The 24,706-nt window shown below is 43.6% G+C and overlaps 1 protein-coding gene across 1 annotated transcript in view; it reads right to left on the bottom strand.

Moving 5' to 3' along the window:
* Positions 1 to 10,938: 10,938 nt before the first annotated feature.
* T265_04258 (hypothetical protein) overlaps positions 10,939 to 24,706 on the bottom strand; it is a gene marked incomplete at both ends in the record, with an annotated part of 20,600 nt that continues 6,832 nt past the window's right edge. Inside the window, 2 exons of the mRNA XM_009168947.1 lie at positions 10,939 to 11,792; positions 19,253 to 21,539. Of these exons, the coding sequence (XP_009167211.1) occupies positions 11,142 to 11,792; positions 19,253 to 21,508 (2,907 nt within the window). The remainder of the gene's footprint in view (positions 11,793 to 19,252; positions 21,540 to 24,706) is intronic.

The raw sequence follows: 24,706 nt of genomic DNA, 5'->3' as shown, positions 1-24,706 counted from the left end.
TGATAAATAAGCTTTGTATGAGAGTTAAGCAGTAACACCTGCTGATGTAAAATTGTCCATAATGATGATGAAAAAATGATGGAGATCTGTATTACCGATCACTTTATTCTTCGGCACCACTTGCCTTCTCAAGAGAAATGAGGGTTAGCTTTGTGTTCCCCCGTCATTCAATTTTTGCGCCATTCCTCCTGCCGGAAAACTACAATTACCTGCTTAAACTGCGGCTTAAGGGACTGAATTCATCGCACGTGACCACGTGATGTGGATCCCGTGATTGAAGAATGACTGGCTCTATATCTGTCTAAGTGCGAGCTACTCACACCGCTGATCAGCTGCTCGTGGAGGAAGGGTTACATGGTCAAACTACTAACCAAGAGGTCACGAGATCAGGACTTCCGGGAGTTTCATGAGGTGCATATTGCTTGAAGATTTTCAATAGGGGTGGAACAGCTATACAGGGCTTCTTGGCTTTCAGCTTCGATTGGCTTCACTTACAGGACGAAATTTCAGTTGCTACTTGGATCGTTCTAATATATATGTTTGAAATTTCGTTTCGCACAAAATAACCATCCCTCTTTTTAATTCAGGAAAATTTTGTGCACGAACTATTGACCCCATTATGTGAAGGTAGCTGAAAGTGTTCACTGAGAGAGCATCCTTTTCACTCACACAAACTCTAAACACATAATGAGGTGATGCTTTTGTCATTGGTGAAAGGACAAACTGGTTAGCCTGTACTCGAAAGATAAGGACGGTTCGTCAGAAACCTTTACTTGAGCATCCCAGTCGCACGCCAGCTGGACATTCCTATTTCTAACTGAGCAGTTTTATTTCACAAGAATTATGGGCAATGGATTCAAGTTCTTCAGACAAGTGCGTACAAATTTTCGTCTTGGTCCGAATAGCAAAAGAAAGTCTCAGTCGAAAACAGTAGTCTCTTGAATTCCAATTTGTGATCGCACTCACCCAGTGCACCACCAGTGCAGATACATTGTGTATAATATTGACCACTTTTCTGTATACAAATAAAGCTCCAGACGCGAATTAACTGACCGGGAGGCCCATGGTTCGAATTCAACCTCTGCAACCCGACTGTTCCTGTCTATGTTTGAGCGACCCGGCAGTATCTCAGCCCTCGTTCCTCCTTCGGGTGGCACGCAATTTACTCTCCGGAAGGGTGATCCGGTAGAACGATTTTTGTACACAAATAGTTGAGTTTGAAGACCGGGGAGACCCCATTTCATGATCTCTAGTCAATGGAATTAAGAGATCATACAATGCAAAGTACGCAGAACGCGATCGTGAAGAGGTCAGTATATTCACTTCGATAGCTTGGTTCCGTTGCAACAGAAGCGTAATATAATTAGATGTCCGACTGATACAGCAATGAAGCTACGCTCTCCTGACTGTTTATCACAGTAACTGAAGATCTTGGGACACACAATCCCACAGAACGGCTCGTAGAAAGATTCGTACTAAAAACTATGGAAGCCGTTAAGCCCAAATCCACACAATGCTCTGTTAGGAAAAAGCCCGGATACATGAGCTTCCATTCTTGCTGAACTAATCATCAGAAGGTTTAGACACTCTGTTGATACGATATGCTTGGCTGATAATCTGTGTTTGTGTTTCAACTCCAGACCCGCTATCAGTTTCCGTTCGAAGGACAAATTGCCACGTTCTGCCAGCAGGTTTTGGGTGTACTCATTTTTATGCTCGTACCGAGCATCATACTTTGGTTGTACGACAAGGCATTTGTCGGCCAGAAAACGAGAACACAATCACGTGGCTCTGAGAGGTAGTTGGAAGAAACCAGACTCAAGTGCGATTGCATCACTTTTGTCCGAAATCGGTCAGGTCATCAAAATAGAGCAAGTCCTCACCATCATAAACCGGGTACCTCTGAACCGATCACGGTTGGTACGATCCAGACTACCGTTGACCACAGAGACGATTGGAATCTGACTACTGAACCCGAAACTTTACGTCCGAAACAAACTTTTGCGACCTCTGAACTTGGACAGGCCTGCGAAAAACACGGTCCCACAAGCTTGTCTGGCATTGATGTCACTTGGTTCCGTGAGCCATTTACCTACCTCTCATTCAACCTTCTCTTCATTCGATTTAATTTCTCTAAAGTGTATGTATCTCGGATTTTAATCTTTTTCACGTGATTTCTGGTACCGTATAGATTTGTAATTTATTAGCCAAGAGGAACAATCACAGAAAACAAACTCTGTTCTCTACCTTCGTTGTTTTCACGACTTCCACGAGTATATTCAGCCACTTTAAACTATCTTACTCCTATACTTACTTAAAATTGAACAAGATACTCCTCCAGTATGACTGAGATACAACTGCTCAGACAAAACATCACTATAAAGTCTAAAGTTTTTAGCACACTACAAAGAACTCCCACTTGTGATTTGGCAAAAACAACTTGCTACACCTAGTCACATGTGAATCCATACTTAACTATCATTACTTTTGGCCAGCGAGAGGAAAATAAGGATACACATGTGTTCTTCAGGGATAAAGATCAAGTGTGGACGAGAAAATTTCAGAGACACGGGTACGACAGATGGCCCCAAAAATCCTTTAGGTTATGGTACCATTTCTCGCTCTCCCTCCAGGCGCCAATGAACGCAAATATTAACCGGTAAAATAAACATCCAGAGCCCGATCACCCGAATTGACAACTTTAATTTTAAATGGTGTATCGATGGAAGGGACAGTGCCGTGTGAACCCGCTTGTGAAGTATTATTGGAAATGAGACATCCTAGCACCTAACTTTCCACAAATTCATGTCCGTGATGTGGAGCATATGTGGGCCGTCAACTGCAACCAAAGACACAACACTGTTCCACTTGATCGGAGCCGTCTCCGTAGCTATGGGGCGCTGCAAATGTGAGCGAGGGATATGTTGTTCACTTGGCCCATATGACTTCTATTCAAGTATGACTTTCTGGGAGATGGAGTTTCCTTCTGAGGATAAATTACCCGAAGAGGAAGCAGAAAAATAAGGTAAACAAATGAGTTTCACTGCGCTCACTAACAGAAAGTGTCTACGGTCTTTTATGATTGTGCTAAATGCTTGAGTATTTGAGTGATTTGCGGATGCAAAGATGATAGCCACCTTTCTTAATTTCGACGGTTTACTTCCGGAAGCCTAAGAAACGAAGAGTTACTTATGAGTTTCAACTCAGCACATATTGCGTTCAATCTCAGTTCACTCTCTGATGAGTCTGCTGGTAGCTTTCACACTGCTGCTGTCACTTTAACTAGAAGGTTAGATGGAACGCTGCAGAGGAGGGGATGCCAAGAGAAACTGTACTTCCATGTCTGTGTTGACATAAGATACGATAGAAATATTGTGAAAAGGTTTTGGTCCAAGACTGAGAAAACATGTACACTTGATGCGGATTAATTTTAACCGCATAAATCCTGATAGGAAACTGTGCAGGGGAGTTTGTGCACATACATTCAGGTGGCTCAATGGGAGGGAATTTAGAAACTGCGTTCCAGCCCCAATAAGTTACTGCCGCCATTTGTAATCGCGGGGATTTCTAGAACAATCGCACGCTGTCTAACGACCTTTTTCAGGATATTTAATGCAGCACAATCAAAGGTTTAACTCTGAGGGATAGACTGCCAGTCTTTTGCCCGATTATGGGTCCCTCGCGCACAATGTAAGTTGCATAACTCTGCTTGTATTCCGGAAAATAGCTGGGAATCAGCGCCTTGTCAGAGTGCCGAGAAACTCGTGATCAGCGCGAGTGTAAACTGTTTGGTCGATACGAGCCAGCAGATCAACATACGTCGGCCTGATATATCAACTGTGGCCCAATCTTTCGAGGGTTATCTGCAAAAACACACTGAATACAGCAAAGACGATTGCAGCCGCGTTGCAATAACAGTCACTCTGTCGTCGAAATAGCACTTAATAACACTGACATTACTGTGGCGAACCAAGAGCTCCCTTTCGAGCGATACACAAAAACTCAATTTGGTCTCAGTCGTTTCTGGATTTTGAGCAATAAAGTCGCAATTATTATCCTTTAAACTTTGTATACTATTTGTGAATTACTTGTTAGATAAGAGTTTTCCAAATACACTACTCACAAGTATTACATTGTCGAAGGACCCCCTTGAAAACATCATTAACGAGGGTTCCAGGTGAGTCTCGTGCAAAACCAAACTTGTTTGCAAACGAGTGTATTTCGCTGACCTCCTAGGTTGTTTTTCCCCCAAAAGCCTGCGAAGAACTTTCACCCCATATTTTGTTGTTGTAGAAGGGCATGAGGGCTCGGGAAAGTAATTGACAGCCTAACCACTATGGAAATTTCACACAACGAAAATAAGTTGACTGTGAATACAACTACACCAGGAAATCTAAGGGGATCCGTAGTGTTGCTGATAGATTTTAACCAAAAAGCGCCAGGAATTCGATGAATACATTTCCAGAAACTCCGACCGAACAATACAGCCATTCACAATTCAGTTCAGTTCTAATTGTAACGTAACCTGAGGCTCTCAAACTGGTACGTATTATCTCCGCAATCCCTTGGTAAGTTTTTCTAGACTGAATTCAGTGTGTCCACGGAGATTTAGTCAACTGATTTAGTCAACTGCTCCCGATCAGAGTGTACATAACACTAGAGTTGCCATATTTAGAGGGTAGGAGTGATCAACATGCCTCAGATTCCGTTTGGACTTGCTATCTGTTCCCTTTGCAAGAATTTTCGTTTACTTAATGATTAAAAACCATATTTTTTCGTCTGCGTACTGTGGCGCATACTTGCCTGACATATACTTTTTCATCGTGGTAAAGCTTCGTATAGACTGTTTCCAATAGTTCTTGTAATAAGTCCAACAAACTTTATTATGTTACAGTGTTTTATAATAAAGATATGACTAGATGCCGATAGACCCTTAATTGGGTCACCAGAGGAGGGTGTGAGGATTGAAAGAATGGTCCCACAATCGACAGTTTCCAGCCACTTGGTGAGCTATTTCAGCAGACGGTAAATTTAATGCCTGAGGCGATTCGTGTTATACCACACCATAGCAACACTCCTCGGTAAGAAATTCTGACCCGGTGAACTGAAGTGTCCCGCAGGATAAAGTGCCTCTTTTTTTATGAATTTCGTATGTACACATCTAGGTGTGAGTGGTTGTATATGTAGCCTAAACGTACGTGAATTAATGATTCTCCAATTTATGAGTAAACAAATTATTAATTTTCCCAGTTTTCAAGCAAAGATGTTTTCTGGGTAATACTCGGACGGCGTTCTAGTTGAACTTGATTTCGTGAATTGTTTGTGTCACCGTGATATCCTTTTTGGAAGTCGAACAGCTCCAATGATGTTTGAGAAATGTTTCCGAAAATTTTCCTCTCCTTCAACGATGGGGCTCACCTATAGTGATCCACAATATTATATGAATTCCGCCTACATTCTACCCATTACACAGCGGGAGATTCAACTAAATGAATAGCGTTGTTCATACCACTAGCTTACTTTGGTTTGGGGGCCTACTTTTCAACCTCTTTCTTCATAGAAATGGACCGCACATCTGCTAACTTCCCTGCTCTGTCCCGTAAAAGGTTACCTGAAATTATAATGTCACCGAAATGGGCTCGGAAGGACGTTTTTCGAATTTGGGGTTCATTTTTTGAGTTCTGTTCCACATATTTCAACCGCTGCTGAATTCTACGGAACTCAGACTGTATGGCTTTCCTCACACTGTACATCAGTACTTAGCTCCATAAAATTCGGTCCTGACGAACTACTTGTTTTTATTTGAGTAGGTGGCAAATAAGCCCGATAGCAAATTTCCCTCCGGGTTTCGTTTTTGGACATCCTAGGTGAACACATTGACTTCACGAGTTAACAATGGTAATGATACCATGGAAAACTCACATTTACACAAAATTAATACCTTTCTGCTGGTAACTGATCACCAGCAGAAAACCTGACGAGACGGCCCAAAAGGCGCCCGGAGGGAGAGTAGACTGGTTTGGAGTATGTGATGCCACCTAGCTTTCTTCAATGTTGCGTCATAACTTTCCTGCTGTCCCACTTGATTTTCATTCTTATCTAAATTCTAACTGTGGGAACTTCAGTCAGTCACCTACGGAGACCACAAATTCCACGCCACCACCTCTGTCAACCGGTGTAAGGAGGAAAGACAACACCAACTAAATAGTTGCCAACTTTTGAGCAGGAAAGTAAACGTTTGATATGCACATAGCATGCAAAAACTTGACATTCGCATGCGCATTATTGAACTTTCGCGGGTATTACCTGCCTGTCACGCAATGGCAAACGAACGCTGCAAAGCAATTCCCCAAGTTCCGCAATAAACCTCACCTTCCATTAGGCGAGAGGAAGAGCTTCGATAAAAACATATACTGCTTGCATGCCTCATCAGTAGTATCTGCCACCACACCGATACATGTTCGCCATTCAAGTTTTATTCTCGTGTTCTTATTGCAACCTTCAGTGTGCAACACCTTTTAAGACTGGACACCAGTTTTTCGCATCAATAAGCACGCGTACTGGTATGAATACTGAGCTGTTTGTTTGACATGTCCACGTATTCGTCAACAAAGAAACTCTCTGTTGAGAACTTATCACCCTGTTGTCTATATAGTCATGATAACAGGCGATTTGGGCGCACAGGTAGGAGACCTATGTTTATCAGGGATACGCATTGTTTATTTTGAACTCCAAACACAACTATAATGGTGAACGTCTTTTGCAACTCTGTACTAATCACCACCTGTTTCTCAGCAGCAGGTGCTGTCGGGCTATCTGGCATCTCTCTGCTTGTAAGGAGTCTTGCTGTCCAATTGACCATATGGCACCATCCATCTTTTTGGGATACACAGGTTGATTCATATCATGCGCTTCTTCGGTGCAGATTCCCGTTTACTTATCTTGGTAGCCCTAAGAATTAGACTTCTGACTTAGCACTGGAAAATTAATCAGCATATCAAATATCACTACGCTGTACATCACGAACGGCTTTCTCGGTGGTCTGAATAGTTTCAAAAACTGTTTGGTCGAATATTTAGCCCTGCTCAGCCATATGAATGCCCATAGCGTTGTTTAAGAATGTAAAGAAATCTTTAGGTTGTATTCAACTAGTCTGTTGATTCCTATTTGGGAATAGGAACACCTTCCAGAGCAATGGAGGCATCTTGTTCAAAAATGTACGCGAACCAACTGCTTAAGCCGACATGGCATCTTGAAACGTAAGTGGTTACAGTCAGAGAGAGTGATGCTAGACTTTCGCACGTTCCTGGCTTGGGTCCACTTGATCCTACTTGCAGTTTGTTGGAAACTCCGAAGGGCACCGTATGAAATAGACCCCTGTGGCACATGCATGCGGCCATTCCCCAACGAGGCTGTCTATTTTATGTGCCGCCTTTTGTCGTGCTCCCAGCCTTCGTCGGCTGAGCCTCACGAAGAATGCTAATTTAATCCTACTGATAACACTTTTTTTCAATATGATTCTCAGCTGTGTTTATCTAAGTGCCGTATAGAAAACTTACCCTTGATCGCTTCCCCCAAGGACACAGAACATATGTGCATTAAGTCTGCAATTCCAAACTTCCACTCCGTACGAACGCTTACTTTCTTCGTGGCTGCATTTTAGTTAAGCGTCTGTAGGATGTACTGGTGTAACGCTGTCATAATTGATGATCATTACCGTGATACCTACAAGAATTTTCACACTTGAATGTAGATTCCTCAACATATTCCTTGACGATACCCTTAACATTGTACCAACTGAAACATTAGTATGATTTGTGTGGTACATTCAGCTGTAGGATGCCTCAAACGAGAAATTCAGCTGGAATTAAGTTGAGTCTCACACCAACACAAATTTAATTCGAAAACGAATATAGTTCCCCACCGCCATACAATCCTGTTAATCAGGGAAATATAGGATAGCGGGTGATTCGGGGAATGTGCCTACCCGATGAGTCCTAAGAAGAATGGTGAAACCGACCGTATGTTGTCGGTTGGCTTTCAGCATCCTCGTGAGTAGTGTGTTTCGTCAAGAAAATACAAAGAGTACTCTTTTATCTCGCCTCGGAGGCGGACAGTGATCACGTAACCCCATCAAGCTCCAGTACACACCAATTAAGTGGCATTTCAAGAATAATGGATTTGACTGCATGGAGTCTGTGTGCAGTCAATAAATTGTAGTACTAGTCCGGCTGAACAGTACCTCATTGTACAGTAGCATTTTGGACATTACTTTCTCCCTTCATTATGGATGCGCTTTCAACACATCCTCCAGTCAGCAAAAAGCTACGCTTTTGTCCAAGGTTTTCAACTGACGCCCTACCTCTCATAGTCATCTTGTCAAACATTAGGCTATCATCATCTATGTTCTTCTCAAAACGTCAGGGGTCGACGGTTCCAACGGAACCACTAAGGCTTTGAGTGAAACTCCATTGCTCCATGCCTATTATCAGTGCCTAGTCTGGCTGCACGTCTGGCTTTGTCACGCATCACGAATTCAAACTGGCTATATCAAAGAAGACCAGATCCTGTCACTGGTAGCGCCATGCTGCATGCAAAACTCCCACAATTGTGCAAAGACGTGGTGAACGTATGAACTCACACCTGATGGTAGAGCTCTTGCAAGAGAATCTAATAGACGCTTCCAGTAAATTCATCAAACAATCCGGATCTTCCAGTCACTCACTTGCCAGTCGATCTGTCCGCACTTTGCATGGCCCTGGAAAAAGACGGGATAAGTCACTCCAGATGAGCGTGTGGTCGGAAGCCTCATATGTGACCCAAAACAAGCGTCAGTCAGTCGACATCGGTAACTGATGGTAATGTGATCGAGCTGGGTTCTTGACCAACAGGCGGTTGGAGGATACCATGTGGAAAAATAACTCCGAAACCTAGTACTGCATGAAAACAGCCTACGGCCAGCACACAGCTGAAGCAATCGTTCACCACTGTACCGTACCAAGCCAAGTACATGTCGACCACCTAACTGAGGCTCTGATGCGCTAAGCCTGCCCATATGTGCACTGAGACCTCCGGCAACCACAACGGCATTCAAACTTTTAGCTAGCTGCAGCAGAACGTTCGGGGCGCCATAAAACGTGTCTTTGATGGTGCCGGAGCTACAGCCAGTTGGGACGTCAACAGACGCGACAAATACATATCGATCAACTTCCCTCTTGTGAGATTCCGGACGAAACGCGCAAAAGCGAATTGCAATGGGTGTTCAGTCAAGCAAGGATCCTTCCGCGCGGTGACTTAGAACGACACCAACCTCCACACCTCCTTCCACCGCAGCCTCTGGATTATCATAGGTGCGAAGCCGAAAGTGACTGGAGAGTGATGGGGCGGCTAGCTTGATCACTGTGCTTGCTTCTTGAATTCTCGTTTCTGAGACACAGTACACATAAATGCCAAGCGAGTCCAGTGCGAGAGTAAAAGCAGTTTGTTCACCTGCTTGCTTCAGAGTGCGGACATCGGGGGGGGGGGTGGCAGATGGACTGAGTGTCGAGGATTGAAGATTGATTTCGAGCTACTTGAGGATGTCCGCACCGGATGACACGCAGATGTTACTTAAAAAACCGATGCAAGATAAACGGAGTCATCACTCCTAACCACTGGATCTACAAGGATAAAGATATTGATGGGATGGGGAGAGGGCGAAGGAAACGTATGTGAGAGAGAAAGAAGGGAGGCGTCAGCAGTGACCTGTCTTCGCCTACTCGACTATCCGGCCGATGGGCCCACTCAACTACCGATGTGACATGAGTTTATTTGTGTATGTGCCTGGTTGTAGGTGGGTCGGCATACTGCCAGGGCGCTGAAACCCAGACAGGACAAAGATTTAGGCCCTCAACCGAAGCCCTTGGCTCAAAAGCCTGACCACAAGGTAGCGGTGTTTGCCCGGAAATGTAGGTGCACTGACATTTCTACAGAACAAGTCGCCAGACATGTTCTAAACCAGAATATGAAGGGCCAGGAGACTGTGCTTGTCATAGGGAGGCAACAACTAACTGCATTTGCTTGGTCACTGCCACGAGAGAGTTAGAAAATGAATCAGATACAAAACACGCAAACGACTTGACACAAAACTAAACCTGAACAAAAAACTTGAATACTCAGCTGAGAAAAGCGCCACTGTGTATGGTTCTGTCCAGTTGCACAACCTGCAAAAGACCCTAAGACAAGCTGCTTTCACTAAGAAACTGTTAAACAGTACTGAAAACCCACGGTATCACAAGTAGGATCCGGTAGTTCATGCGAAATTTCCTTATGCTGTCTAGTCATGAGCCTCAACGTAAGCCGTAGAAAATCAGGCCATCAAGCCTAGTTTTGATAGAAAGACATAAATCAAGAGGTCACATCGTGGGAGTACCTAGGCTATCCAGTGATCAGATGAACGACATGTGTCAGCAATCTTTCAAAAGCTCTTACCTCAAAACACCCACGTCACGTTGGTTAATAGGAGATTTAGCAACGAGGGGGGCGACCAACAAGCTGGCCTGTCAACTTCAAAAGAAAAATCAGGTAGACCATCACGTCTACCAAACACTGATCATTATGTTTGAATTTGCCACCAACTTTTTAAACTTCCACACAGCATACATCTTCGAAGCTCAGACACCGAGTTAAACAATATGGCAGATTGGACCGCAGAAATAACTTCTTCGCGCCTTGAAACGATCACCCCTAGAAGTTCCTTCTCCTCTCCTTGCCACACTGTGCGCAACATGGCCTACATCAGTTTGAGAGCTGATATTTTCGATCCCTCTTTTTCCCGATTCTTTGTATGTTTCCGTAACAACCATATGAGTGTTTTCTGGGTAAGCGCGTCTCTTACGAGTGAATTCGTTCTAAAGATTCATGCTCTAAAATAGCCCATCAAAACTCAATTGAGCCCTTTGTAATCGAAGATTCTTTTGTCCAAGACCTTCGTAGATTAGTGAGAACTAAGGAGGTCATCTTGAGGACTGTGGCTGGAACTGTACATCATCAAGCATAAGTAATCGCTTTAAATAGAATCATGCCTAGAAATGGTATCCTGTAAACCAGTTACCCTTTTGGGCTTTGATAAAAATGTATGACGGAACAGGCGATCCCTTGTCTCAGCCGACCTGAAGGTATTCGATCAGCCTTGGGTCCGATCGAAGCTTCTTTTCCAGAGCCATGTATCGTTGCGGCGCAGTTTGTTTGTGTTTCATCAACATGGCTTCAAGTGTGGTAATCCGGAAGGTGGCGTCATTGCAGAACTGCAGATACTGTTGCTCGTCATCTTTGGTCATATGGATCTGATTAAGTTGGTACCATTGTTGTTTCTTTTGTAATTTTTCCGTTTCCCTCTCAAATCGACCTTGTATTATGTTTGCCTTGTTGATAAGGCGTTGTTTAAAGTCTTGTAAACATTCTTCACGCAAGGCAAACGCCTGTTCGCGGGTCAACTTTCCGTCATTGATTTCAAGCTGTGACAAGAACGGCGCCAAGTAATCCAGTTCGACTTCTTTACATTTTGTGAGCTCGTCTTCGGCCTCTTTTTCTAGTTGCAGCCGAAGTTCGTGTGCTTCAACATTCCTTAACGTGTCGAACAAATCGATATCCAATTGGATTTTGTTTTCTTCTGCCATTCGCTCACTGAGTATTAGTCGTACTTCAGCTTCGGATTTACGCACGGCAGCCTTGGATACTTCCTCTTCGTGTAGCAAATGCATCAGCATGTTGTAAATTTCCACCTGAGTTTTGGGCTTGGCAAATAGATTGACCTGTTAAAGTGTAAAGTTAAAGAAATTCTATCAGCCTGTTAAAGTGTAAAGTTAAAGAAATTCTTTTAAATTCTTTTAAATATTTAGCAACCGTTCAAAAGGTATTCTGTTTATTGACCAGACTACAAGCAAACTATTTTGAAAAGTCTAGATTTTCAGATCATTTCGCATGACGAGAATCCTTTGAGTAATATCTCCATTTAATCGTTTGTGTGAATAGAAGTTTTCCTAACAGATTTCACATACACATCAAAAAAATAATGGTTCATCTGAAATAATCCGTCTGTGCTTAGCTGCTATGTCGTATGCGAAAAACGCAAGAACGCTGAGATACTTCTAGGCTTCTCAAGCCTAGACAGAAGCTGGAGTTAGGTTTGAACCATGGACCTTCCTGTCAGCAAGCTGGCGCCCTAACCATACTTCGGTATAATAACTCTGTCCATCTATTGGTGTTATCTTTGGTTTTGTCTAAAACAGAACGTCAAGCTACTTGAAGAGCACGCGATGCATCATTCACCAAACTACAACATTCGAAAAATTGTTTTGGGTGTAGGTCACGAGATTTGTGAATTGGCTAAGTGATTAGAGCGCGAATTTAGTAACCGGAAGGTTCGTGGTTCGAACCCGACCTCTGCCTCTCGACTTCCCTGTTTCAGCTTGGGCAACCTGGTAGTATACTAGCCCTCGTGCTTCCTTCGTGTGGCACGGCAGCTGCGCACTGAAAGGGCGCCACAGCTGAAGGATTATCATTTTATCGTTTTGTGAAATCAGCACCCACATATATTTTGGTGCGTCCACACCAAAAAAAGAAGCGCCGGATTCAGTTTTCACCGATCAGCAGTGCAGAACCTTGATCTTGTCGAGGAAAAAAACTTTGGACACTGGACGCGCTAGCACAGCTGTGATACATCTGACTTATCAGTAACATCTGCTTTTCGCTATACCCATCAGTTACCCTCAATTATCCTGTGAGTTTACCGTTGCGGTACTCTGGCTTCGCAGGAGATTTCCCCTCAGCCGATACCTGGGCGATGGAAATAACTTATGGAAACAGCTTAATCCCACCATAGGGAGAGACTTCGTCTATAGACAACCCCCCTCTAATGAAGGAACGCTTCGAAGAAGAAGATTTTGATCAGTAGCTAGTTTACAACTCCAATTTTTATCTTGAGCAAAATGCTCCGCTACACAAACAATATACATTCCCTACTCATAAAGAACCGAGAAGACAAAAATAAAACAAATGATGTCTTAGCAAATGGTAAGCTAAACTACTCCTATCCCATATTAAATCCCGTCCGTGTGGCTAACAGGAAGTTCAGATTCCCGAATTAACCTCAGAACGCCCTGAACATACTTCTCCACCAAAATCTCAACAGAAAACCCGGCAAGCATTCAGACCAGTCAGTCACTCAATCAATTCAGCAAAAGCCAATGAGTCTTCATGCACGCAACAGAAGCATGACTGAATGTGATCAGCATTCAGGAACCTCATAGAGGCACGATCGATGTTGACGGGTTCACGCCTATCAGACAGCCTGGATCAATATCAGAAAGTCCACTTTAAATAGCGTGGGGCTGTTGTAACGTTGGCTCTCGCACGCGCACGCACTCTCGCACTTGCTTGTTCGGAATATAGCTGTTGTGTTCCTCCTGTGAGTCTTTTTTCAGGCACTGGGCAATGGAACGGGTCAGCAGCAGATACCACAGATTAGCGAATCAGCAGATATAACAGTAGAGCAGACAAACAGTTGTCAGTTACGGTAAAGCCGTTGACAATAACAGACAACAGGGCGATTTTAATGGAGGGTTCCGTGGAGAAGCCATTTTGTGTCCCATAAAGGATTTGAACCTCACTGAAGCCGGTAGGTCGGTTGGACAGAGTGACTTATCTTTCAGAATAAAAGTATATGAACAAACAAAAGGAACCATTGGTAGTGTCTGTGGAACGCAGTCCATGCAGGAAATAGTTCGTGTCAAATTGTTGGGAATATGCTGGACACCTCGCAGCATAGCTGGACACCTCACAGCATAGCTGGATTGTCCATAATTTATATATAATGACGGTTGGTTAGGAAAGCTTCAGCTAAGGTAAAGAGCTTCGGTCTACTCGAAACGTATCCCATGTAGATGCACTGGAAAAAACAACTATGCGACTTCGAGAAATACACTCATTTGTAAATCGATTCGGTTTTCACGAGAGATCAAATGAATCTCTCGTTTATGATATTCTACAAATGAATGTGCTGCACACAGGCTGCCTCATGATTCAGTTGGCACGATATCCGAGAGATCGTAGTATATTTTCATAAAGGAATCCACTTACAAGGTTGCTGAAAACTCTTCGACAGCTCACGACCGGTTTTTCCCTTCTTGGGGTTCATCAGATAGGGGCAGTCTCCGATTTTCCGTCAACCTTATGTTCTACTTGAACCCAAATTGCACTGTTTAAGAGAAATACACTCATTTGCACATCAATTTGGTTTTCACGAGAGACTCAATTGAATCTCTCGTTTATTATATCCATGCGCTGTCGAAGAGTTTTCAGCAACCTTATGAAAAAACTATGCGGCTTTGTTTACGAGTTTCAATTATCACGGCAAGAAACATGTAGGACAGAAACTAGCCCGCAGGTGAACTTACGTTACTGAAGCGTGAGCTAAACTCATGTGTGGCTACGAAATTTTCAGCCTTTCGGGAGGGAGAATCATTTATACCTTGCCATAAGAATCTTAGGAAGCTAGGTTACATAGTAGCACATTACTGGATGATCAAAGACCTATTCAGAACAGTATAACGGAATAAAAAGGATAAAATACGCGTTCACCTGGAAAGCTACTTTACCGCCGAGCTGCCATTTGAAAGAAACACGAGGACTGAGTTTCGACGAGCTCGAGCAACTGGACAAGAGGTTTTAGCACCGAGTTATTCAAAAAGACATAAATTAGCCTGCCAGATTAAACTGAGCTGGTAGCGTTTCAGCTATTACAAACCGCAAAGGCGATTTAGACTTTACCCTATGGCGCGTAGAAAGAAACAAACGGATCTTATACCATAAATAAATTCATGTTGTACGACCCCATTCTAGTGCCTGCAGATAGACCCGATTACCTAAGGCACTATAGTTGAGCACGTCTTCTAGATAATTCTCTGTCTGACCGGTAGAGTTTATCATCTGAAGAATTCAGGTTTTGTCTCCTTCAAATGGTTCGTAAAATGTTAATGAAAGTTTAGTGGTTGTAGCCAGACGGAATGCGTTTCCCTCGCATAACACACAGCCACTCTTCCACCAGGATCTTGAAACGCTACGAATAACACGGTAATTTCCGAAGGAAGTTGTATTTCCTGCTAAGTTTGTCCCACCGGCTCACTCTAAAATACCCTTCTACTGATGAACATGTGGTTTTCAGGTGACCGGATACCTAAATATAGTCACGCCGGAGCGTCAGAATGGAGATTAATAGGGGGGGGGGTTTACCTGGAGGTTTTCTGACGGATAGTTTCATGAGTTCAGATGAGGAAATGCATATCACTGATTCGACGGCATCCACATCTACAGTTTGCAATAGATTTTGCTTAGGCTCATCCTCGAGCAAAAGCTGTGTGGTGCTGACGACTTCAAGTGTACACAAATATCTGTGTTACACCAGGCTTACTTCCCGAATACAAAACGAAATGGTACAATCCTGAACTGCAGTTTAGGTCACATCGTGTTTCAATCCCCCCCCCCACTTCAGTCATAAACGTTACCATTTGTCTTGTGATGTCAGAGCATAAAATCTTTTGGTGACTCATCTGCCTCGTGGCCTACTGAAAAACCATTAAAGGATGTGGAAAATAACCGATGGCATTCCGTGTCTGTCTTATCTCTAAGCTCGGATTTCAGGGTTCAACAGGTTACATTAATTTGACTAAGACAAACAGCCGCTTACGAGTACAAACACTCATCGTAGCTTAGGAGGTTTATGAGACAGATATTAAGCAACGCTTTAACGGTGTCGTCATTACAGGATTCCACAATTTGCCCATGACTGGTCTATCAGAAGACAAGGTAATGGGGTTTCATGAGTAACCGTTACAGAGTTGCACAGACCTGATATCATTTATGAAGGAACCGGCTTAAAATGTGCTTCCTCGGCTTTTTGGTCACCCTCAGTTGACTTGGCTAATGTGATACGATGTTATGTTCACCCAAAGGACCAACCCTCCCTCCCAGGTTCTTCTCTTAACATTCTACTCTCTGTGCAGTCTAATTAACTCCAACTACCCTCGTCACGTTCTAACCTAATGCGCGTTTTCATAGCCCAGACAGCATTTATTTGCTCCGGATGGTTAAGCAATGACTGCGCAGTTAAGGTGTATACTTGATGGATAAATTTATCTCAGTATATCACGAGCAGTTTAGCAACTCTTACGCTCAAGTTCTTGTAGCCTCTACGGAGTCGGAACTGCGACCAAACGCAACTGACGTTTCTTACAGCCTGCATGATTAGTATCAACAGCGTAACAGCGGTTTTCAGCTATGATGCTTCGCTGCTACACAACCGTAAGTGACTTGAATGCTTTTTTGTAAATAAAGAATAAAAGTGGATGGGGAAGGGAACTAGTGCTAGTCTACCACAGTCATTCTGAGCTACAAACACCTCCAGACACTCATTCAGACATTCGAAGATAACAAAAACAACTAAGCTACTTGTATTGATTAAAAACCATGTCATGCGGCATCTCTAGCCATATACAAACGGGGACATCCAGTCGCACCTTCAATGACGCTCTTGCATCTATTGCCTTCAATGCATAGCTCCTTTTCTATTCCCCCAATTAATAGTCCACTGACAGTGCTGTATTTAAACAGCAATTTATCAACTCCCTCCAACACGTAGCTACTTACCTCACCTCCCCAAATCATTGGTGAATGAAACTGTGGCAGTTACAACCACTGTACGACAAGTCCGCGGTTCTCACAGCTGACAGTGATGGAATGGCTTTGACAAATACACCCAGTTGCAAATCAATTTTGTTCCCACGGAGACTCAAGTGATTCTCTCGTTTATAATGTTCTTCAACTGTATGTCCTGCACAAAGACAGTCTTATGTTTCAGCTAGTAGGATATTCGAGAAATCCCAGCATATTTTCATGTATTTTCACATATATAGACGTGATACACTACTCATGATGGTTGGTGAAGGCACTTCGACAGTCCACGAAAGGTTTCGCCTGAAAACATCATAAACGAGAGATTCAGTTGGTTTCCAGGTGAGTCATAAATAAGTATATTTCGCCGAAATGATTTGCAAATGAGTGTATTTCTCTTAAACAGTGCAATTCGGGTTCAAGTAGAACATAAGGTTGATGGAAACTCGGAGGCTGCGCCTACCTGATGAGCCCCAAGAAGGGCAAGACTGGTCGTGGGCTGTCAAAGAGTTTTCAGCAACCTTGTGAGTAGATTCCTTCATGAAAATATATTTCGCTTGGTTTACGGATGATTCTCTTGCTGTGGGTACAGCTGTTCGTCCATCCCGTAGTCCACGTGACCCCACAACCATACAACACGAAGCAGTAAACCTAAATCAGTGGCAGTGATAGCAGCTTCCATTCAGGTTGTTTGAGAAGGAAACGCTTGCGGTGTAGATACTTCGTACGGTTATGCTGTGCTAGCGATCCCTGTGAGCTTAATCATCACAGATCAATCTCTTCTATTGGCTGAAATGCCTTGAATCACTGACTTCTTAAAACCACTGTTACTGCCGAAGGGAATGGTGATGAGCACTCAGTGAAATTCCGAATGCTATCCGTAACTAATTTTATTTGCTTGATACGGATGCAGTATGAACAGTATACCTTCTGCACAGCTCGGAGAGTTGTGTTTCATCACAACTAAACAATTTTTATTCTTGAGCACAGCCCGACCTAATTCATAACATCTCACCAAACACTGATAAGCTAATTTGTGTCTCGGGATAGCTCAATGGTTATAGCGCCAAATTACTGACCTGATGGTCCCGATTCGAACATTACCTCTGCAATTCGAATGCTCCTGTATTGGCTTGAGTAACCTGACACCATATCGGCCCTCGTGCTTCCTTTGGGTGGCATTGCAGCTAGGCACTGTAACGGCGCTAGAGCTGACCCACCTTTAAACTGATGATTTAGCTAAATGTAAGCAGAATCTCAGCTTATACTGCTACGTCATGTTGCTTCGGTTCCATTCAGCACATTTTACTGTTCTAGCCCAGTTTTTGGGATTTCCACGAAGCCTTGAAACTACAAGTAGGTGCCTGTGTACGTGGACCTACTGCGTACAGAGAGCAAGTGGCTGAAATGAGGACATCTTTGCCACCGAAACAAACGAGTTTTGCGTATCCATTTGACTGTCATCATCTAAACTGAGGCCACGGATAGAAATTTTTATATGGCATTTTTCAGGTTTTTCCATAGAGGAAAATGTTGGTAGCTCAGGTAGCGTAGATGGTGGTCGTTGGCTTGTCCGCTGCAATCAAATTGCCCAGCTCAGCGAACAAGCCAACAACCACCATTTTTCAGGCTGTTTGTTTCATCATTCAATAATGCACGCGCGAGAGTACGGAATTAAATAAACTGATTCTCGACATCCACTCAAATTTATTTGCATACTACCTGTTTTTTTCCAGTTGCGTACAATCCGCTTTAAATTCGAAGAATTGCGGTGACGCTATCCCCAGATGGTGTGTAAGCAAATGCGAGTGAACAGAACACCAAGGGGCCAGGGATCACTTATTTCGATGATTCCGTCTGTCACCGGTAAGTTTCTGATCTCCAGGGAGATACCCAGTGGTAGGGGAACTCATCTTCCCCTGGTGGTCGCTCGTTGAAAGGAGGTTCTACGTTTTGAACCCCTTAGGGTTTCACCTCACACTAGTTGGGAAGGAGTAGACGACTTTTTCGTTGGTGAGTGTTGGTGGAGCTTGAATTGAAGTGAGACAATGGTCAGAAAGGGTTATGACTGGCACTGTCTGCACTGCAAACCTATTTCAGACGAATACATGCAGGTTCATGCTGAACGGTCAGAATTGGGCTCATTGATCAAAATCAAAAGGGGAACGAATATTGATCCATCGCTTCACGGGTACGGCACTCAGACAGACACTTGAGGTGGTTATAGTTCTGAGGGACCGATAGCTTGTCTGCTCTGATTTATTTAATTTTATTGGAGATGCAGTAGGAAAGTAAGTGAACAAACAGAATATGGAGAGTTTTATAAAGTTTGTCAGTTGATGGGCATGGGATCGTCCAGCTTAATTCCTTTTTTTCAAACTGAACCACCAAGATATCAATAACTTTTAATCCGGGTCACTTAGTACTGCGAACCATAAGGAAACTGCTTTTATACTATAAATTTCAAGAGCAGGGTTTCATTGTTTTACATCAACGATTATTCCACTGGTGGCAGCTCAAAGGCAATAAATTAGCGTGAACTTACCTGAAATGTATAATGCGTATCAGAATAGAGCTGTATATTATTTCGACGATCCTCACTCGGCGGAGGTTTGATAAACTCCCTGGTACATGCTATAATTCGGTCATCTCCAATGTGATAAGTTAAGAGAATGCGCTCCTCGGCAATGAAAAATATCCGCTCTGCGACATCCTCATCTGCCTCTTTGCTTGGGTCACGTGTGAATCGCTCGGTAATTTTATCGATGGCTAGCTGGCTACTACTGGTCACACACACGAGTGCCCCGCCATCTGCATCTTTGGCTAATTGTGCCGGGCCAAACTTTTTAATTTTGGCACCAAATAACGCCTCGCGATAACACATACGATCACTGCGGCCAACGTAATATTCCTTCATGGTGGTAGGGGTTTGTTCTCGTTTTTCGAGGCCATCTACACGGGCAGTGTGGTAGAAAAACATTGTTCGTCGAGCTTGTGGTCCTTGTTGATTACGATAGTAGTGATGTTCTGCTAAGTGGTAAGATTTGCGACCATGGTCATAGATTTCATTTACAGCGTTTGTACTTTCCTCGCGAAAGCGGCTAAGAAGTTTATCTGCACGCTGAGCATATTTCTCCAGAACATCAGTTGGGTGGAGACGTTCTCTGTCTGCGTAGTTAGTTAGGCGAAATATCAGACCATCTGGTTGGGAGAATGGAGCAAACTTTTCCACTTTGCATCGCCGATACAGCGCGGTCTTTTGACCACCCGGGTAGCGAAATTCATATAATTCTTGGCTAATTCGAATTGGCGAGGTCCAGGTTGGTGGCAGATCCATCAGAAGCAGCTTATCCTCCAAACCAGCTACTTTCTTGCTTTGTTCGGCTTCCTTGCTGGGCATGTCACCAGTATTTGTGATTGTTCCTTGTTGTCCAAAACCACTCACTGTGCCTGCTCGATGGGCAGAAAACGGAGTTGACATCACAATGTGGCTGCTTTGAGTACTATCACGGCTTACCAGCTCATAATTCAGTGTTGATTGCACATGTATACCTTCCATTGGCCAATCCGATGTTTCAGCAAGTTGATTTCTGGCGAATTCCAATTCCGAAGGAGCCGGTTTGATTCGCACACTTCCACTGGGTAACAGATACTCCCAGTTCTGTCCGTTATCCAGGTCATACTCCATATCGCCTATCCCATTGGAACAGTCTTGCATGTTGACCCAGTAATTATTGGCGTTCCATAGGCTTTCGATTCCCAAATACAGTGATGTCTCTAATGGATGGGCAACTCCCGTCAGTGGTTCGATGAAGAAGGCCTCAGGCACATCGCGTTGTCCGGCAAGAACCAAAACCCAAGCATGTACTCTGAGTCCGTGGAGTGGGTCTTTCGGAGGTTTGCAGGCCTCTGCTTCCTCTCGTTCGGCTTCTTCCTGGTTTAATCGTTTTTGTTCGGCCTCTGCGTGCAATTCTTTGGCCAAACAGGCCCTTTCGTATTGGGAGGTCAAATCCTTTGGTGGTCGTATCATATATTTCTTCGACTCGCTTTCTTCCTCAGACTCAACTCTTACCTCAGGCTTTTTCTTGTATGGTGATACAAGTCGCGTTTGATCCATATAGCAGCATTCACGGGTGGCGTATCCACTAACTACGTAGGCATCATAGCCTACCCCAAGCAACAAAGAACAAAGTAGGTTGGCATACTCGAAGCAGCTACCTTTTTGAATCGATATTGTGGTGGAAGGACTGAGTAATCGTTTGGGCAACTCTGTTGATGGGACTAGAGGGACAAACTCAAGAAAGTCGGACACGAAACTTGCAGCCCCCTCCCAAGTATACAATTCAGGATAAGATAGCTGTATTGGATGCAGTGTTGTACACACAAATTTTTCCACTCCACATTCATTCTTCGGAGTTAGCAACAGTCTCGTCCGATCAGGACATAAGTCAGCATACTGGCGACGGAAGTTTTGACAATATTCGACCAGACGTGCTTCCTTAGCATTGTTTACTTTGTAGGCTTTTGGGAATTTGTTCGCGTCAAATGCCTCCGGCAAAAGTTCATATGCTTTAGGAAGGTAAACTGGATTGAGTTCCACCAGACTATCATCAGATGGTCCGATAGTAGTTACACTGGTATCTGGACAAGTAGGGTCGGCTTTTGGAGTAGCTTCATGTGTGGAAGTTCCACCAGTATGGTGAGACACTGTCTCGTCTTGATCTACATGGTCAAAGTCCTCTGGATAAATTATCTCATCGTACTCCAACTCATCCAAAGTTCTCAGTCCTCTCCGCATCATTAGTCTTTTTTAAAGGTTATGTTGGTTTCATCTGAAAGGGAAATTAAATGACAGTTTAGAAATCTAGCTGAACCAACTTTTACACAAATTGTTATGCCAAACTATCACGGTGTTCTGGGTAGAAAGATCGACACAACGTTTGGAGGGATATTCAATGACGTTTTTTGCGAGGAGTTTCAAGGTGTGAAGAACTATTTCTCCGTCTGATTTTATCCTTTGGAAATAGTAAAATTTATTGGAAACGTGAGAAGCTGTCTGAATGACTCATAGTATCGCAGTCATCTTGAAAGTGCAAAAGTCTTTTGGGATGGCTTTTTGATGAAAAACTGTAGATACTGCAACCGACTAACCATCATTTGGACACCTATTGAAAACATCTTCACCACGGTCACTCAGGCATCTTTGGTTTTGGCCACAAACTGCCGGGAACGACTCATGCAGATATGGTCAAAAGCGTAGCTACTAGTGCCAGGATTTTATCTTTTTCCCCTTTACTTGGTAATTGATCAGGTGGCTGTTGATCTGTTCGCCGAGCTTGGCTACTGATTTGTAAACGTCTCGTTACCATTCGGGGAGGCATCCTCAGTGCGCTGTTGGTTGGGTAGTCCTCTCTTCGTGCCTGCGCTTATATAGTTTGGAAAGAACAGCCTTTGAGCTGTAACTTGGATTATTGTTGGTCCGATCTTAATTTGTGTTGAGTTGTGGTTTAGATTTCTTGCTTTCTACGGCCACGCTACTGTTGAAATTGCCATCCATGTTGTCTCTTTCGGTTGGCCCGTTTTCGATATGTATTGCGACGTGGTTGGCTTCTCTGTTGACTATAGTGTACCTCCTATTTTTAGCAGTTTGTTGTTTTATTGATTTCTTTTTTTGAGTCCTTGTTCGGCCTCGGGTTATGTGGTTCTGTATTTTCTTTGCCTTCAGAGGCTCTTAGACAAGATCAATCTCAGTGCGCCTGTTTATTGCTTCAACACTGGAGTACTACGCCTCCATGAACTCGCGTTCTTCTTTTTTCCCCTATAAATTTGATTCCGTTAGATCGCAGAAAATCACATCAAAATTTGTGCTCATTTTTCATGTTCATGTGTCGCTTTCGCATCGATATCAGTTTTTGGCTTTCATTGGTTGTCCGTGTATTTACTCCAATCCCACATTCAGTCGTTAGGTATGGCTTGGCTGCTATTAGTAAAGTGACTGTGACAAGGTTCAAGTCCGCGTCAGCTGTCATGCAATTAAGAAGAAACAGGGATTGACAAAATGCTCCGTGGTCGTCTTTTCAAGTCCCAGACCTGGACACATATATCTAGATGAATTGGCGGATACCGGGCAGATGTTTAGGGCATGCCTGGATCTCTGTAATTTTAAGACACCTTCTGGTGGAGGAGTTATGACCCTACACATAAGTTATGCGTCTCTGGACAGACAGTGTGTGGTCTTTGGCCTAACTAAATGGTGTCATTGCAATTATTATATTAATCCAGTTCGTCTTTGACTACGTGCTTTTTACCGGTATATTATTAGAATCATAAAATGGAAGGAAATCTCGACCCAGAATGAAAGTGCTTCTAAATCGAAGGTAAAAAATTGTACAAGTTATAAACTGCGCCACAGACGTCCCGAGACCGATAGCTGTGGCAAATCGCCAAACAGTCCGTTTGTGCTGAGGAAGCATTCACTCCAAAATTTTTTTAGAAAAAAAGTAAGAATGCGAAGAAAATGTCAGTCAGCCAGGCAGTTTTCAGTTCACACACCATGCACCGAAGTGCAATGTGTTCCTGCTGTTACCGCCTTGTTCAGTGAGGATAAGCAGTACAATGGAATGACAACTGCGGATGAGGTGCAATGGCCCAGTCCGTTCATTGATGACAAATGGATCTGCTTGTTCAGCAAGGCAGAAGGTGAAAGCTACACAGTGAAGGCGACAGCTCCAATGCAAGACCGCTATTGGCTGCTTGACACCGGTCCGTTAACCATTGGTTCGTCTCGTCTCGCGGTTCCCGTGTAACATACGAAACTCTTGGCTTCACATACGTAATGGCTCAGAAGATGTGTGTCATCCAGACTAATCAGACAACGACATGGGCAGTGCTGATCTGAGTTATTCTGAAAGAGATGACTAGCGAGCGAGGGAATCCCTGTGCACTAGTCGGATAATGAATCGCACGTAACCAGCATTCATATGCGTATCGGCCCAACACAACAAAACAGTGTTGAAGAACGTGTCGTGGTACGGATTCAGCGCAGTCAAAATTTTGGCCATAGTTTGGATTTCAGGCAGTTTATTTTTCAAGAAGTTTATTCGTCAGAAGACGCAGGATCTTTACTGGACAGTTTTATTTTTGTTGTCTCGAATATGGATGCTTATTCTTACTGAGGTCCATCATGAAAACCACCTGACCGGTACACTCAAGTTGAAAAAAATAGTTTATACTATGTATACTTATTTTTGGATAGCTGGATTGAATATCACTGGATTAACTTGTGGGCACCAGTATTTACCTAATAATATACCGGTTTCCAGACGAGAGGGAATTCCTCTCTGGGACTTGTTCTCCAGATTTTTTTACTTTCGACGTTTATGACAGAAAAATGTCTCATTTTCTTTCATTCTTAGGAACAACTGCAAATTTCTATTATCCATATCCATTAAACGGGCTCAGAAGCGTGATCATAAGCTGTATACGTGGTTTGTGAACTTGAAGTCTATAAATCCCACAACCGCCTACAACTAATCCAAAAATTGCCCAACAGGTCTCAAGTGTCTGGGGCGTTACCTGACTAGAAAGTTTTGAGAGGCGGGTCAATCGATCGACGAAACCAGAACAGTTACTTGGCCGTCATTTGGGGTGACGGATCAACCAGTCGCACCATTCATCATCATCATCATCAACGACAGCATGACATCAGTGTTCAACACCGATGCTTCACTGCCGTACAGCCATGACTTATTTGAAAGCCTTATTGTAAAGAAAAGAATAAAGGTGGATGGGGGAGGGACTTAGTGCTAGCTTAACACAATCATTCAGAGGTGGCTACACCTCCAGACATTCACTCAGGCAATCTGGACAGAAACTGACAACAAGAACGCCACTGACAACGGTTGGCAGCCATATCTTGTAGTGTATCCAACCAGGCACAGTGACGATCACGCGGTCCCCATCCTGGAAGGCGAGTAGCACCGACAGCACCCAAGCGTTT

Source organism: Opisthorchis viverrini (genome assembly GCF_000715545.1).
Source record: "Opisthorchis viverrini unplaced genomic scaffold opera_v5_68, whole genome shotgun sequence".
Taxonomy (NCBI): domain Eukaryota; kingdom Metazoa; phylum Platyhelminthes; class Trematoda; order Opisthorchiida; family Opisthorchiidae; genus Opisthorchis; species Opisthorchis viverrini.
This window is presented reverse-complemented; position numbering and strand designations above follow the sequence as displayed.